At 34.9% G+C, this 18,183-nt stretch overlaps 1 protein-coding gene across 5 annotated transcripts in view; it reads left to right on the forward strand.

Moving 5' to 3' along the window:
* The window catches only part of FER (FER tyrosine kinase), a 159,917-nt gene that overhangs the window by 61,445 nt on the left and 80,289 nt on the right, over positions 1-18,183 (forward strand). For all 5 annotated transcript variants that reach the window (XM_027671091.1, XM_027671093.1, XM_027671095.1 and 2 more), the window contains exon 11: positions 12,860-12,952. In XM_027671091.1, the coding sequence (XP_027526892.1) occupies positions 12,860-12,952 (93 nt within the window). The remainder of the gene's footprint in view (positions 1-12,859; positions 12,953-18,183) is intronic.

Genomic DNA, 18,183 nt, shown 5'->3' on the forward strand with positions numbered 1-18,183 from the left:
CAGACCTTTTTGATAAGTAATGACTGAAATGTATGAAAGACTCCATCTGTAGACTGAGCATAATAACTCAAAGTCTTTTTGTATTTCTGCAGAAGTGTTGCCTAATTATTTTGGCTCATTGTGCTAGATAAAATTTATGAACTTCAGCTTGTATAGGATTGAAATCTGTTACTCATTGGTCATGAGTCTTTCCTCTTTGATGTCTGTATTTTCAGAATAGTCTTGTTTGTGTTTATGATTTATAGCTGTGATCTCTACGTGAATTCAGTGGACCACAGGCTTTACTCAGAGTAGTATTTTAACACTGCCTATTTCTAGGATTTGCATTTTTATTGTTCTGTTGTTTAAATTATAGGCCATTCTCTTAAAAGTTGGACTCAATGGTCCTTGTGGGTCCCTTCCAACTCAGAATATTCTGTGAAATCTGTGAAACTGGCAAATATTTGTGGTTTTGGCACCTTACAAAGATTACTCATTAAGCCTACCTCAGATAAGCTGCTCGAGTTGTGTGTTGCAGCTGTCACAAAGTTGCTCTATCATTTTATCTATTAACATGTAAGCTGATTTTGTGGATAAATAGGTATCTGTGAAAACCAAAAGCAAACATCTTTTGCAAACATGACTGGGCTAGCTGTCAAGCAGAAATACCTGATCAAATTTGAATCTTGGTGTACTACAAACTCATTCTGGTTGAGTTTTATTCTTTATTACAGATAACATAAATGTGGATCTGGCTAAGAACCAGTTCTGTACCATCAGACTGAAGCTATTTGGTATTAACTCCATGAAACTTTGTTTTATTGTGACAAAACAAATGCATCCGCTCAAAATATAATTTTCCAAACAGGATACAATTGCCAGTCCATATTTAATAACACTGTTTATTGAGAGAAGAACTATGCTTTACATCCTGCCAGATCACACAACATGAGATGTTATTTCTTCTCGGTTGACATAGCATTTGCCAGATGGCTTTAGTAAAGCCAGTCAGTGAGTCAACTGGAACCAGTCAATGAATTATTAGAGAGATCCTCTCCAGTGTGTAGAGCGCAGAGTCCAAGAAACATTACCTTAAACGAGTCAGAACAGTATGATAACAAATTTAAAGATAATACACCTCTGGTGCGATCATGTGATGATTGGCTGGAGAGAGGATTCTTCCCAGGCCTCTAAGAACTTCCTTTGACATCAGGGGAAAACTTGGGGGTTTCCTCACCCCCATCCCCCGAGAGTATACTGTTTTCTGTAGGTTGGCATGGACCTCTGCTAAAGCTGGGTTGCAAGTCCCTGCCTACAGCCTGGGAGTACACAGCTCTCAAATGTTTCCTTCTTGGCGTCTTGTGAACCATAGAAGGATTTATGGTTTCTTGTAGATTTCAAGGTCATGCAATATGCATGGCGCTGTTCTTGGTCTCTGTTCCTCCCTTACCTGTTGCCTTTTGTCTACTGTTTCCCTAACACTGGCACTTCGATGTATAGCTGCTTCAGTGCCTCTAATCCCTTCCAGGGACCAGACTTCCTTGGACTTAAATACCTAAGATCTGAACTCCATCACTAGATTTGTCAGGCACTTATCTTTAGCAGGCATTACTGTCTGTATCTGTGACTAAAAAGCAACCAAATCCAACAGCTTTTGAATATATTTAATGAGATCTGGAAAAACTATGTCATTCCACCTGTTACTGAGTTGTGCATTCTAATTGAAGTAATTGACCTGGATAGTAAATGCTGTCTGTAACAGATGCTATATTCAATTGATGTTATGTTTATAAATACTGCATTTAGGTACCTTTTGGGCTACATAACCCCTAGTTAGCACAGTGCTGTGCTGCACTGGCTGATGCACAGAGTACTTGCTCCTGTAGCCTTAGTTTTCCCTTTATGCAGCTGGTACATCATCCAGTTACTTGCTTCAGTTGTCTTTCCATGTCTTCTTTGGATATAAAATGCTGAACTCTAAAGAGATGCAGTCCTCCTTAGAAAATCTTGTTTTGGATGGAACCTTTGCTTAAATTGAGGTCAGGCAAAATTTTGTTTTTAGCATCTCTAGGAAGAAACCCCCAAACTGTCCTTCTCACTGACCCCTTACCTTAGCTCTGTATTCCCTGTACTTCCCTGGAACATCTTTTGACTAACTGCTGTGGCAGCAATAACTCACCTGCTTTAGCTCATATCTGTAATTTTCCTCTTTGTTGCCTTCTAATCTCCAACCTACAAACTCACATACAGATTTGCTTTATGAGATCATGTTTTGTCAAGATACTTGTGCCACTGTACTCAGTGGGACCAGAGGACTTTGCCTGTGCAGATCATGACTAAAGGATTGAAAAGTTTTTGGTTTGTGCTTTGCTGAAATGTGGCTTGGCTTCCTGTCTGGGAGTTTTGGAGGTTTAAAATAACCGACACAGGTTTTTCTAGTGATGAGAAAAGGATAATGGTTTGTGTTTCTCAGTTTGCAGGGTGTGTAAGTATATATAAATTTCTTGCAAGCCTCTTACCGTTATTTTCAGTTCATGGTTAGTAAAGTTAATTTTCAGTTCCAGATGTTGTTCTTTGGCATGTACACTGCTCTTCAAGAATTCACCAAAATGCTTGTGGTAGCTGTGGTTGATCTTCATCACTTCCTTTTTTCATCTACTGACTGTTGCAGAGAACATTAGGAACTGAGGTCTTTTGGCCATTTTTTGCAAAACTTCTACATTCACCAGTCTGGATCCTCATGTAAAAATGTCCTGGAAGTTGTGTTTATATTTGTTTATTCTGCTGAATTCATTGTGTGGAGTACTGTATGTGTAGCTTGGTTCTTTAGACACCTGCACTGGAAAATTGTTCATGCTTCATATGAAATGTAGCCTAGAGGTTCTGCATCTGTGGCTTTGTATTAGGCCAGTGGTTGAAATGAAGTTCCATAAATCCTTAAGCAATATTTATATGTTTGAAAAGTTTGCTGTAAACTTCTAAAAGTTAAGCTGACTACTGACCACCTAAAACTTCACCAATCAATCAATTGAGGAAGTGCCACTACCAGTTACTATCATTTGTTAACAAGTGCCAAAACCACTCTACCATTATATTTTTTTTTTTTTTGTGGAAAAGGAAGTGTATGAAAGCTTCAGGACATATAGTTTATTTTATACACTGATGTCCATCATTAGTGAAGGAAAACGTGTTTTCAGTTGATGTTTTTTCACTAGCTAGCCAATAGAAATGTAGTTTTTTTAATATGAGTAATGCAGCATAACGTGTGTATGTAGAAAAAATCCATTTCTTCCATTGCCTTATCAAGAACTTTTTTTCTAGCTCAGGCTTTGGATTTTTTCTTTTTCTTTTTTTTTCTTGAAAGGGGGATGACAAGATCAGTCTGTATGTGTATGCATGTATATAACCAGTTTTAAAACATATTTCACATTAATGCCTTCATTGCTTCAAGTGACAGCTGTAGTGTTGATCCTGATTACAACTCCAGGGCAGCAGTTCTAGTGTTACTGCATTTTTCTGTTTTTATGAGAATTTGGATCATACACACCCAAAACTGTCTCAACTGGATGTATACACTATTAAAGTACACAATAAAACTATACAGTATGAAAGTGCAATAAATCTAGCCTCTTTGACTCCAAAATGCTCCTAAGAATTGTTAAATTGAAATGATTTGTGAATGCACGTTATATCTAGATAATAAAACATGTTTTTTGTAGCCACCTGACAAACTGTAAAGTTTAGGAAGATGGAAGTATATAATTTCCTTGCAGGTGGTTTGCTTTGCATGTTTTATGATCTCTTAACATTTTTTTCTCTAACATATTTTGAGCTTTATATTGTTTTTAAATCTATGGTTATATTCTTGAAATTTCAAGTCACATTCATGAAATCTCACTGATTCAGAGATTGCTTATTCTGATATTGTTAGTATGTGTAACTGCCAAACCATAAATGCTGATTTTTGGGCTAAGAACTATATCTGGCTTAGGAAGATGAAAAAGTTGGAAACAGGAAAGTATTTGAAGAAATGTCATACATTCCCATTCAATTTGTACACTCTTGACATGTGGTTTTGAGTTTGGTTCAGGTTCTTTGATTGTTTCTTGCCTGGAACAGAGGCAATATAGTTCATTCACTGCTTTTTGACTTGTTGTGATTCTTGGTTTTCTTGAGCAGCAGCACAGCCTACGTGTTCAGCAAGATGTCCTGGCAGATGCTCACCTTGACCGGCAATTAATTCATCCTCCCATTGTTTTTTGGATGGTGAGGTGCCAGAGTATGTGGGATCAAGGCTCTCATGCTTTTGTGAACATTACGTACTCAGTACCACTGGGAGCACTCAGTGTAATCTGTTTTATGTTCTCCTGTTGCAACTTCATGAGCTTACACAGAATTATAGCAAGAGAGAACTTGTGTTTGTATATCTGTTATTGTCATGTGGCAGTGGCAATGAAAGAGAAAGATCATACCATGGAAAGGTACTTCCCCTTCATATATAGCAAGTGCTGTACAGACTGAAATTTGTTAATTTTTTATTACTTGACACTAGTAAAGTGATATTGTAAGAATTAATAAATTTTTTTTACATTCAGTTGATAATGGCATTGTTGATTAATAACAGTGCTTTTGAAATCAGTGAAACAGTTAATATCTGAGCATGTACATACCAACCTGAGGTTTTTGTAGGACAGAAATCTTCATTTTCCCTGTCACATGTTTCCACAGTTACATAAGGTAATGGCATTTAAACTTAATTTTTCAAAAGTATGTATTCTTTCTAAATTTGTCTTTGAGCTTTCAGAAGTCTGACTTGGTTTGTTAAATTGCCTTTATTGAAATCAAATGTCTTTTTGTTTGGCATCATTATGTGATCATGAATGGAAGTACCCTAGGATATAGTGGTGTAGAGATACATTTATTGAGCAAAGAGATACATTTATTAGCAAAGAATTTACTGAGTTTCAGGGGCCTATCTGTATTGCAAAAGCCTTTGTCTGGCTACTTTTTCCTTCCACAAAAACAGCTATTGTACAAGATCTCAGCGCCTCAGCTTAGGGGCTGTACATTTAGTCATGTTTTTCTCTAGAGAACTGTTGACATTCTTGATGGTAATTCAGTTAAATCAAAATATCGTATTTTTAAAAATAAAAAAGCTGTTAGGTATGTAGGAATTAAAATGTACCCTGTTTCTGGAAACATTATTGTTAGCCCCTATAAAGAGGTGCTCTACTTTCTTGAAGACCTTTAATATATATTTTTGTGTTTGGAATATTTACTAGTTATTTCAAAGATAAGGGTATGGACATTTCCCTGACATTTCATATGTAGCTTGGAAAATTAGTCCTCTGAAACTAATTAAAAAAGAAAACCTAGAGCAGACAACTTCACTGTATTTTCTGTTATGATAAGTGTTTCAAAAAAGAAAGCAAAGGGTCAATCATATTATAGTATTCATAATTCTTTTTTAAAAATTAATTTATTTACACAGAGTATTTGCTGACATCTGAGCCTTTCTTAAGTAAAATCTGTCAAAGGCTTTTGGTTTTTGTCTGCAAATAGTTCACCAATCACTTGTTTAATACTTTTTTTTATTGCTGTTTTCCTGACAAAAACCCAACATAAAACAAACAAAATAAACAAAAAAAATCCCAAACCAAAAGAAATGAAATCGAAACAGCTTTCTAGGCTGTGTCACAACTACAAGATTCTGGTATATAAAAAATCATAGGCATATGAGTAATCATAAGAGCAGAAAATTTTATGTGGAAAGCAAGCAAATATTTTTTGATAGTAAGTTGGGTAAATTCCTTGACTTGTTAAAAATGACATGTATTATTTTTAACAGCCTTTTAAAAATTTTAATATTAGCATGATATTTTGTAGTTACATCCATGCGGACCAGACTGTAGTAACAGTGCTTGATTTCACATATACCAGTAATGATTTCTCAGGTACCACTCCAAATAAGGTCTAAATGTTCCTGAAGCTATCAAGTCACTATTTACTTAGTGATCACAACCAAAAAAACATGCTAGAAATTTTCAGTAAAGGAAGAGAGGAGAGAGCAGAAAACATTACATTACTGTATAAATTGATATGCACCTGCTTCCCAAATGCCATAGAACTACAGAATAATTTAAACTGGATGAGATCTTGGGAGTCCATCTGGTCCCACTTCTTACTCAGAGCAGGGCCGTCTTTCATGTTATATCAGGCTGTAAAGTGCCTGGTTTCAGTTGAGGCTCTAGTAGCTCCAGTTATGGAAGTCCCTCTGGGAAAGTTATTTCAGTATTTGATCACTGTCCTCACTGTGATTTTTTTTTTTCAGTATCTAGCTGGAATTTTTCTCAATGCAAATTGTCCTTTCACTGTGTACCACCTAGAAGAATTTGGCTTAACGTAATTACTTATATTTTCAGCTCCCTAAATTGGAAAATTGACATAGGAGAATTCAGAAAGGCAAGAAAATACTCAGATATGTGGAGGAGCTTCTGTAGAATTAGTGAAAAAGTAGATTGGGCTTTACAGACTTGAAAAAGCAAACTGAAGGGGAATATAATAAAGATAGGTTCTTATGTGTTAGGTGTGGGGTTGCATGGGGAAAGTGAATAGGGAATAATGACGGTTCACTGCATCTGCCGAAGCAAGGAGTAGGGACCATCAAGTAAGCACAGTAGGCAGATGATTTAAAGCAAGCACACAAAAACGTTCTTCAAAAATATGTAATTAGGTTGTGCAACTGGTTGCTACAGTAGTGGGTTTAAGTAGTTTATATAGAGTCAGAAAGTAGCTGAAAAATATGGAAGGAGAATCCTTCCATGACTGTTACATGTAGAAACCTCACATCTGACACTAGTAAGGCAGATCTTATACCATGGATCGTCAGAGGACGAAGACATGCTCTGAAGAATTTGTCATTCTCTTCTTCTTGCAGGTTATTAGGCCACTGGCATGGTCTGGCCTTTGGTCTGAGAAAATATAACTGTTCTTAAATTTCACAGTAGTAAGTCTTGTTTTTCAGGCTAACCTCTGCAACTCAGAATGTGGAACGTTAATTTGCATCCAGTGCAGTGTTTTACAATATGTGTACATTAATTATCCATAATTTCTGCTGCTTTGGAAGGAATTACTTGTGTTAAAACCAGAAAATGTTGTGTTATTAAAAAGTGATTTTTGAATAGGTTTGTTGTTTAATTGGTTTCTCTGTGTATTTGAGATCTTTTTAATTAGTTTTGAATGCTTTAATTTTTAATAACTCTGTTATGTCTACATAGCTCTGCACAGTGCTGCTCCCAATTCTAGGTAGCTACAATAGCAAACTAAGAAAATGCATTTTATAATTACTGGAAAGGTGCTTCAAAGATACGTGATCTGCTCAACTAAAATAATCAGCTAATATTCAGCCAGAAACTCATTCCATGTGTGAGTGCCATGTTTAAAATATCCTGGGGTTTTTTTGGTAAAGATAATAGATTCTTTGTCTGGTTTTCTACATATGATCTTTCTGAGATGCTCAGTTCTATCATGGATGGAAAACCAAAAAAACCTACTCACCACCAACAACACAAAAAGCCATTTGAGGCATGAGATGAATCTTATTTATGAAATCAAAATCATTCAGGGACATTGGCCACATTATACAGTATGCTCACATTTTAGTGTGTCAGCATTTACATGTCTTTTAGTATTGTGCTAATATCTATAAAACACAGAGATTTTTGTAGTTAGTATATCCACTCATTAATAGCCAAACCAGAGTTAATGTCATAGTCTAAGTTTATTGCGTGCTTTTGAGGCCTCCCCTAAGTAACTTTTAATCTCCACGACTGAAGTTACTAATGCAGAGGATCATTTTCAGAAAATTATTTTCTCTGTTTTGAAGAAGTCTTACTTGTAAATCACAAAACTTAATTCTCACATCTTACGTCTATAGCCCCCTAAAACCCAATGTTCCTTGTTCTCCCCATTGTCTAAATTTGAAGCCTTAAGGTGTATGTTATTCAGGCTCCTTTTTCATCAGGGAAAGTGTATGTTCGAACACAAAGCTAGCATTCACTTTATGAAAACTATCTTAATTGCACTGGCAGATACTGTCTGATATGCCTTTTTTATCTGTATATTCATTGAACGTATCGTTTGCAGTAGCTACTGGAATTCCCCACTTCTGTTTTTATCTTAGAGCCCTTGTACTGTGCTGAAATCATTCTCATCAGAATCTCTGAGGACCAGTTCCCCAGCCACATCACAGAAACGGTACTATCACACTTGTCTTTTAGATATCATTGATTATGTTCTTCTAATTGAAATCTTTTCTTCTGAAAGCATTTTCTCTTTCAATTGGAGAGTCCTCATCTTATTTCCTCTAAATTTCCTTTGAAGGTTCTCCGATTTAGTTTGCAAGCCCACATTCAACTTCTGTATCCGTGCAGATGGTTTGCATCTGACTCATGATGCATTTTTTTATTTGAATGGAATAATATTGAAATATAGGCTTATTTATATCACTATACATACATCTGACTAGTGTTTTAAGAATATTCAATATATGCTGCATTGTCCTTTGTCCCTCTTACTGATAGTCTTCCACCTTCTGATCAGTAGAGATAGTCTCACTATTTGCCTGTCCCTCAGAATCATTAATTCTGTTTTAGAGTTATCTTAGATCTCTCTCCAGTCTCTTACTTAATTGCTTTTCTAAAAAGAGTATATACTATTTTTCTTGTATAATAATATCTAGAATATAGAATTATTTCTGGATTTATACAGCTAAAAAACTGTTCTGGGCTTTTACATTATACAGTTCAATTTAAGCAAAGCCTTTTGCCCTGTTGCTTTGTCTTCCTCATGTTCATTCAAAATATTATTCTGAATATGACTTGTATGGCCTGTCACTTTCATTGTGTCACACTCTGGGTATATTATTTTATTTCTTGTGCAGTTTAAGATTTGCGGTGTTTTTACACAGTGACAGAACTGTATGCTTGGCAAATGAGGGATGGTTGTCCACAAGACGGTAACAGTTGTAGCGCATCACCATAGAGCATAAATTCTAGTGAAAAATCCATTGAAATGCACAGGACCTCATGGTGCGCAAGATCCCCCAAACTGAACGTAGAAAACACAGAAGCCGAGCTTCTGCATGTCATATATAAAAATGCAGTTGAGGAAATCCTCAAGGAAATCCTTGAGCAAGTGCTTCAGCTGCGTTTTTCAGTGCAGAATCCTCTGCTTCTTTTTGGGTCCTTGTGCTTTATTTTTCCTCTCTGTCTCTTGTCAGAAGAGAAAAATGGACAGTAAAATTAAGAGTGCCAGAGGAGTTGTCTTTTGCTGTGACATCGCCTGAAAAGAGCTGAGGTGATTGTTTCCCCTCTTAAGAAGGAAAAAGGGAACTGGAACAAAAAGGCTGGCTGAAGTGTATACAACTGGGAACAGAGTTTGAGCATTCCTTGTTTTGTGTCAGAAAACTTAAAGTACTGCTGTGTCCAAAACTGGTTGCATGTAAAATGTGTCAGAGAACTCTTCTAATCTGATTGTTATAAGTTATCCTTGGAGAGACCAAATTCTGCTCTCCTGAAGTCCATGGCTTTCTTCTTTCCTTCCTTGTTGCCCCAAGCATAGAGGCATTTAACTGGGCCCCGAGTGAAGCTGTCTGGAGTGGCTGGAATTCCTTGGTGTTCTTTCAAGTGTTCCATGTTTACCATTATTACTATGTTTTACTTCATTTTTGATTATTAAACTGTTCTTATCTTAACATACAAGTTTTACTTTGATTCTCTTTCCTGTTCCGTGTGGTGGTGAGGAAAGGAGGGTTTGAGTAAGTAGTTGAGTGGTGCTTAGTTTCCAGCTAGGCTTAAAATCGTGACACCTAGCTTCTTAATGGTAAAGTACAATTTATTCTGTAGTAATTCGGTCATTGCATAAAACATTATGGCCCACAGATTAGTTTGCTTTTATGATGAAATTGGTGTAGTGTAAAATAAAGGAAGCAAGAAATCATGCTACTATTGTGTTAAAATCTCTGGAAATAATTAATTTAAGCCAAAGTGAAACTGAATCAGCTAATATGTTTTAGTAGCTGCATTGTGTATGCTATCAGGCTTACTGCTCCATATTGCTCTCTACAGCATCCTGATGCAGAACTCATAATTCCTTTCCGATGTCTATCTCAAATTTGTTAGGCTGATAGTAACACATCTTGTGATTTTGAACCTAGTGTCGTGACTACACAGCCATCATGGTTGTGCTGGTTGGTGACATCTGATGTCTGCTGGAATGAGCATTGTGTGAAATTATAATGAACTTTCTTCCTGAGGACATGGAAAGTCTCTGCTCTCTGTTAGGTTCCTTTAGAAATTTTAAGTAACCTAATACCCTGAGATAATTCTTTCATCTACTAAATCCTTTGCTAAATTCAGAGGGCCTTGACTGAGAGGTTCCAAATTTTATGTAGCTAGGTTGGAGATCATTGAAAGACAGCTCTGATGTGTATTTGCTTTTATTTTGTAAATTGGACTTAATATAACACCCTGATTTAACTAGTAAGATTGTACACACACAACATATATATATATGAAAAGAGGCAGATGGGGTATTCTGGATTGTAGTCTTATACTTGTTTAGGAAAAAAAATTATACCTAACGTACATTAAAAAAAATCTCTTCATACTAGTGAATATACTGTTCTGAGAGAAAACTGGTTTCCTGCACGATTTAATGGGTCCTTCAAAGGGAACCTGCATCTGGGCAAAAAAAAATCAGCAGAAGATCACTGTTCCTGCTCTTCAGTTTTATCCTGGTTGCCCTAAAAATTCTAAAATAGAACAAATAAACTCAGTACAGGCTACAGTTGTGTTTGTCATGTCTTTGATAATGCCTGCTGTGCAGACAAATTCTAAGTCTTCACTGTTGTTAAAATACAGAGTAGTTTCGGTATGTCAGAGGGGAAGTGCTAGGAAATAGTAAATAGCATTTATAAATGTATTGCAGTTTGAACAGGACATGTGCTACATTTTGAACAAAACCCAAGTTTATCCCCTAAATCCACATTTCAACACTCATTCTATTTAATGCAACTGTTTGCCTCTGTATATTGTTCAGTGGTGCTTATCAAAGTCCTCAGTTGGCCCAGTCCATGAGTCTGGAACTTTGAGTCAAAAAACCTCCCTCTTGTTAAAAATACTTTTTGTTAAGGAGAAACTGGTGAAAGTTGTAGTTTGATGTCGTCATTACATAAGCAAACTTTTAGTGTCCAATAGAAAGAAAACTCCTGAGTTTGGTTAGGGGAAGTGTAGTAGAATTCATGCATCTTTTGGTAACTTATTTTCTCCTGTCATATAAGGATACATTTGATTGCTGCTAAATCTCATGGCTCACTTTTGAAAAGATGTGTGAAACTTAATGGATCATTCCATAACCAGCATGCAAGCAAAAATAGACTCTGTCTCTGATTATTAATGGGATTTTTTCTTTTTTTTTTTTGTGAAACCAGTTTAATTCCAGCAGTATTATAAGAATAAAAATCAGGATTCAGCACAAAGTTGTTTTATTAATATAAGATTAGTTGGCATATGGTATTACTTGAGTCTGATAAAAGGAATAAAAATGTTACGGATGGGTAAGTGGGCACATGATTAATGAATATTTCCATAACTGAGACACTCCCTATTACCATTTTCACAGTTTGAGTGGTTTTTGCACTCTTTTTTTAACAGCATTAAAGTAAATTGCAGAATTTTGCTACGACAATGTTTAACCTATGTCCTGTTGAACCACGACACCTGTAAACTAAATTGTATTTGGGAATCATTTGCAAACATTGGTAGTGTACAGAATGAATAGATTTTGTTAGTTGTTTGGAAGTCCTGGAATAAGTTGAAGCTGCATTTATTACATTATCATATTTTCATTTTTTTCTGTCAAAGATGTACATCTGAAATTTGGAAGGATGCAAATTTTCTTTTTAACACCATCAAACAGTTGTAGTCTGTCTCCATGATCAGTTTCTTACAGTTTAGGTAACCTATAGCTAATTAGAATGAGGTTGATAATATGTGCTTTCTCTACTTCTGGCTTATTTACTTTGCAATTCATTAAAATATCTTTGCTGTTTCTGAGGGTAATTTACAAGCAATAAAGTTAGTTTCTCAGTGTTAAAAGTGCATTCTTTTTCTTAAGAGTGTTATTAATTTTGAGGACTGATAGTAAGAGATTAAGAAATATACAGTCTTTGGACTAAGTCAGGTTATGAGACCTTGGAATTTACATTGACTTATGCTGAACTAGAGGTCCTTGAAGGCTGTTTCGCAGAGCCCTCTGTTTTCAGAGCCCTGTTTTTTCAGAGTTTTAAATCCAGATAGTGGCTGCTCTTACGGTTTACAGCAGTGCCAGAAAAGAAGTGTATCCTAGAGCCTGCACTGATAGGTACTGATATTTACAAGTAGTCTATTGTTAGAGAAGAACATGTTAATAAAAGCAAAAAAAACCCTAAACATATATTAATATACACATGCAGGGGGTTTTTACTATGTGAGAGGTTTTTATTTTATGTTTTCAAATCACTGTCCTTTTAAAATGACAGGTATTTCAGGAGAACTGAGAATTATGTCCCATGCATTTAAAGTGTAACAGAATTTTGGTTTTCTTTATACTTAAAATAATTGCACAAAATAGTTATGGAAATAGAGAATTTCTCAGCAGATAAGTTGATCTGAGTAGCTTAATCCAGCTGATGTTGACACTTACAGGTTTGTATCAGTAGAGGCTTAGCCCGTGTCTTTTATTTAAATTAAATTCAGAAGTCTACATGGCACATTCTCCATTAAATCAATTATCATGCAGGTTTGCTTGTTTTCACTGGCGATTCTTCTTTTTCTACTAGGATAAGAAGGACAAAGTCTCAAGATTTGACACCATACGTCATTCCATAGCGGGAATTATAAGGTCTCCAAAATCCATGTTGGGCTCATCATCGGTAAGTAGTATCAATAATACAGTGTTGGGATACAATCTGTTATTTTTACATCTTAAGTAGAATTTTTTTGTTTTTTTTAAACATTCATTTCTATCTAAATGGACAAAAATTACATTAAAATAATGTTATAAAAACACTATTCTGATTGATCAGCATATATGATAACATCATGGCATAATGATGTGTCAGAACAACTTGCTGCATTTCAGGGAAAAAGTGTGCTCTTGGCAGCTCTCAGACTGGTGCTATAATTTTAAGAGTACTCTTCCCAGTGAGGCTGATTTTCTTGAAATGCACTGTCTTATGATAGGTAGTCATGCATATTTTACAAATGGTTGCAGTAATTCCCCATATTTGTTATTATTGCTACTGCTACTACTACTGCTGGTGCTATTTAAGTAACTAAGTATTACAGATCTTGCTTCAGTCCCCACAAAAAATAATTGTTGAGTATCTCTTAGTTATAGTTGGCTTTTATTCAGATTCTGTAGTGGTTGGAGAAACTTTCTGGTTTTTTTTGCTTCTGTATTTCCACTGTTTGTTTCATATGGAGAATGCAAGACTAGTGAGAATATTTGAGCACCTACTTAGGGACGTGTCAAATTTTACTTATAAACCGTCTTCTTCTTCTTTCTCCAAGTGGAACATGTGATCATCCCAATCCTCCTAACATAAAAACCAAAACTAAAAAAAAAAAACCAAACAAAAGAAAAAAAAACCCTCAACAAAAAAATTGGGCAGAGTTTTAAAAACTGTTTAAAACTGCCTTTTAATTGTGATCTTGTCACCTGAAATATTAGCTCAAAATAGCATTCTTGAGAAAACTGTATAAACAATGGATCTTCTATTTTGTGCTCAGGATTGCAGCCAAAGATCCATGAAAAGATGCAGTAAACTGTGTTTAAGCTAAACAATATTCAGAATGTGCGGAAGAGATTACAATTGCATATGTACATATATATAAATATACGTGTGTACAGAACAAAATTGTATATAGGAATGAAGGAATGGAAAAATAAATATGATGGGATAAAATTAGGACAGGAAGGCTTTTCCTATGAAAAATGTGAAAGCTGCTTGACATATTTGAAAAGTAACAGGAAAAACCTCGCTAAAATATTGAAATATCCTGGAGTTAAACAAAATCTCCACAGTATCAAGATCTTAATTTTATAAGACTTCTAATTGATATAAAGTTTCAGCATTTCATAATAAAAACCTACTAAAATGTGTATTCCTGGACCTCTGTTCTTTATGTAGGTGAGACACAGCCTTCAACTTTGTCTATTTCTGTGTGTTATAAAACTTAAAATTAAAAAAAAACAAAACAAGCCAAAACCCCCACAAACCACAAAACAAAAGCAGTTCCTCTGACTAAAACTGCTTCAGAGAAAAATCGGAAGACAAAAATTCTCAAGAGGAGGATCAAAATAAAGCGTTTTTATTAAATCAGGAGAAGTCAATGTCAAAATTTCAATTGGCCTAAAGTGTCCTTTTAAATAAGCTATGTGCCAACATTCTGGTTTTCATTCCAATGTATATCTCTGTTAATTCCATGGAACTTGGTGTAAACCTGGCTGTAGATAGATGGTAGGTAGCATTGGCGAAACCTTGGAATACATTTGGGAGAAGTAAGATGAGCTTTGAGTCATTTAAGTCAGAAAGTAAAATCTGAATAACAACTGTAATCTTGATTATCTTTTGCTTAAATGACACCTACATGACTTCAGAGTCAGAATATATAAACCACTCAATTTTCAGTTTTGCTTTGTGTTTAGATTTAGCTATTTCTTGTGTGTTAGAAAAGCTAACCATGCATATACAGCTAAAATTTGCTTCACAAATTAGTACTTAGCTACTAATGTTTCAGCTGCTCATCTGTTTCCCACTGACAATTACATAACCATGCTTAATTGCTAAATATATAAACTGGTACTTAAAGCTTATTATCCATCAACAAAGTATACAAAGTAATTATTGAAGGTGTATTATGAAGTAATATTAACATACATGAAAGAATTTGCTATTTTTATATAAATTTTTAAAAAATATTTGTATATAATAATAATAAAAAAGAGATCTCAGAGCAGATTTGGACTGGTACTGATCCTCTGATAGAGCATAGTCTAAAATGTGATGTTAACTACTTGTTGTCAAATCATGTGTTTTATGTATATTGAAACTTTAGAAGTGGAGCAATATCTAATTTAAATGTAATGGTATTCTAAAAGTAACATCCCGTATTTAATTGGTGGGAGATGTTGAATTTTGTCTGTTTGAATTAAGGAAAACTAGTTTTTTGTGTGTTATCTGAAAAAAGTCATAGAGAAACTGTAATTCCAAAAGCAGAGAGGAATTTAACTATTACTTATGTATTGGCACTGAAATGATTTACATGTTCTCAGAATGAGAAGATATGGGGTAATACAGGAAAAAAGTATAGTTTGAAGAGAAAACAAGAAAGCTAGGGATTCAGGAGTTTTCTCTTGGACAAAATGCAAACCAATTTTCTATAATAGCAGGATATATAAGTTTAATCAAATGAGGAGAGAAAATACAAGAAAGGGGACAGCTTACTTGTACTGGAAATGAAGTGCTACACCTAAACTGAAAGAACTGTCAGTGTCTGCCCTTCTGCATATTTTTTTTGGTACTCAGGCATTTGAGCATGACACAAACATCTGTTACTTTTTATAGGATAATTTTTTTATTGTTTATAGGATAATATGTGGAATTAATGTTTGTTTCATATGGTATATCAGCATGTGGGAATGAGCCAGGTACACAGAATCTAAAGGCAGGATGTTGCATAGGGAATTGTCTCAAATTATCAACCTAAATTTACTGCTTTACCTTCTCATTTTTATCTCTGCCACCCTTTTACGCTGTGAGAAAAAAATGTCTTGACAAAATGTTTTGTTTGCTTAAAGATGTAAAATAACGAAGTACAGAACATTTGCGTTCAGAATATATGTGAAAATACAATACTGAGCGTGCTATTAGTTTAATAACATCTCGTCCCCATTATAGTTTTTATTTCACTGGCAGTATAAGTACAAGAATAATATGTAATTTTTTTTGAGTTAGAAATAATACACTGCAGTTTGCTCAATTTTTCTCTTGAAATAAGGGCAGCAACTGGGGACTGCTTCATTTCACTGTTGGAGAAAAACTGCTGTTTCAATGGATTGTTAAATAGGGAGAGAGAAATGGGCTCAATGTAAGTAAAGAGGACAGTACTAGATCCATGAGAAACATGATGAAGTGTATCAGGCCATTTTACTCCTCTTAGAAGAAAAAGTGTGAATATGTATATAAGGACACACCCACCAGCCCCAATAACCTGGGAGTGAAATCTGGAAATAAATGGAAATCTTGAAAGAAAAAAAAAAAAGGAAAAAAAAAAGAGGGATTGGGAGGGAGAGTAGAAATTTGACAGTCTGAGTTCCTTTCCTTCTGTATGATTTTGTTAATTTTTTATCTTTAGCTTTCTTACAAATTAACAACAAAAATCCTAGAAAAATATTTCTTCATTTAGGCTGTTAATGCACAAAGTGCTTCTGTAAGTGTACATACCAATGTGCAAGAGATCCCATCCTCCAAATGAAATTGTAAAATATTGTTTTTTCAGGTATCTAATTAGTGATATTAAGTTGCTTGATGATATTTAAAATCAATAGAGTTTAAAGAAAAGGGGTAGGAATTTAATTTTGTGCAGATGGCTTTTTTCCCCTGTATTTTCCTTAAAAATTAACCTTTCCTTTAATGCTAACTATAAAATACAGTAGAAATATTGCCACTTATAGTGGTATAAACTGAGTTGAAATCAATATTAAGAGGTTATGTATCTTGCATTTGTACTGTTCTTTCTGGGCTTTCAGCCATGTTTGATTCCATAACCAGTCAGGGTGAATATTGTATCATGTAGAAAATATGTTAGAGTCAGAAGACTTGTTCATAAAAGTAGTGCAATTTTAATAACACTCCAAACACAAATAATTACTGCTTACGTTGTCAGAAAAACCACCTTGATTTTAATTGTCCCATAGTTTATGACAAAAAGCAAAGGTAATATAAGGTAGAGAACAATCAACAAAGGAAACTTTGTGGAATTTTCTTTGTTTTCTTCTAAAGTAATAAATATTAATTTAATCAAATTTCAAAGAGGTGGAAGATTGATGATAGTGTCACAGACAACATGATAGTTAACAATGTCTAAAATGCTCTGTTTTTCTTCCATAAGCTCTTTCTCTGTTACAAAGACTTTTAAGATGTTTTATTCTGGAATGTGATCCTGAAGGAAGCAATAAATGAATTGCATGTCAGATTTATTTTTTGTTTTAGCCTTCCTTTGTGAAGACATGAAGTAGTTTAGTGACCCTGAACTGTCCTTTTATCCTTGGAAACATTTCCTCTCAAGTAGAAATATGTTTCTGTGGTAAAGGGTTTGCTGCTTTGAACCCCTGAATATAACAGAGGCCTGGGTTTTCTTTCAAGTCAGACTGAGTGTCTTTGAACAATAAACGTTCAAGTAAATAATGTCATCTAACATTTTGAAAGCTTATTTTTTTCTTTTAGGAATTTCTGAAAGAAAATGTTAACGGTGGTAGACAGCTCTCATGTGAGATGTATTTAACTATTTATGGCATTGAAATGTCTGACTACCTTCTTGGCCAATCAATATCTCCGCTTTTTAGCAGTTCATTGTGCTTATGAACACAGAGCCTGGGAGTACAGCTTTTGCTCCTAAAAACTCTGACTGTGCACACTGACTGTGTTCAAGCTGTTGTAATTTCTTACATAGTCCTTGCTATACATTTGATTGTCCATCACTGAGATGTGGATCTTCATGCTGTTACCTAGATGTGGGTTAGGAGGCGTGCCTGGGACACATGCAACATGCCTGTTCAACTCACAGCACAGTTACATTGTTCAGAGCTTTACCACCCTGGCTGTGAGAATTTCTATGAGCTCTGGCAATGGTCATGTATGACATACAGCTTAAGCAAGGGCTTGTCTTCCTACCCATAACAAATAAATCTGAAGTAGTCATTGACAAAATACAAAGTTTTCCTCTGCGTTTTCTTAAGTGATGTAAGCATGTTAAAATTAATGTGTGAAATCATAGTTTAAAACTCACTAACTTCCACATATAACCATTAGCTTCAGCTTATAGCCATTTCCAGATAGTGAAAATAATTTCTTAAAATCTTTGTGTCTTCAGAAGCTCT

The sequence above is a fragment of the Neopelma chrysocephalum genome, unplaced genomic scaffold, assembly GCF_003984885.1.
Source record: "Neopelma chrysocephalum unplaced genomic scaffold, ASM398488v2 Primary Assembly neopelma1_97034, whole genome shotgun sequence".
Lineage (NCBI taxonomy): Eukaryota > Metazoa > Chordata > Aves > Passeriformes > Pipridae > Neopelma > Neopelma chrysocephalum.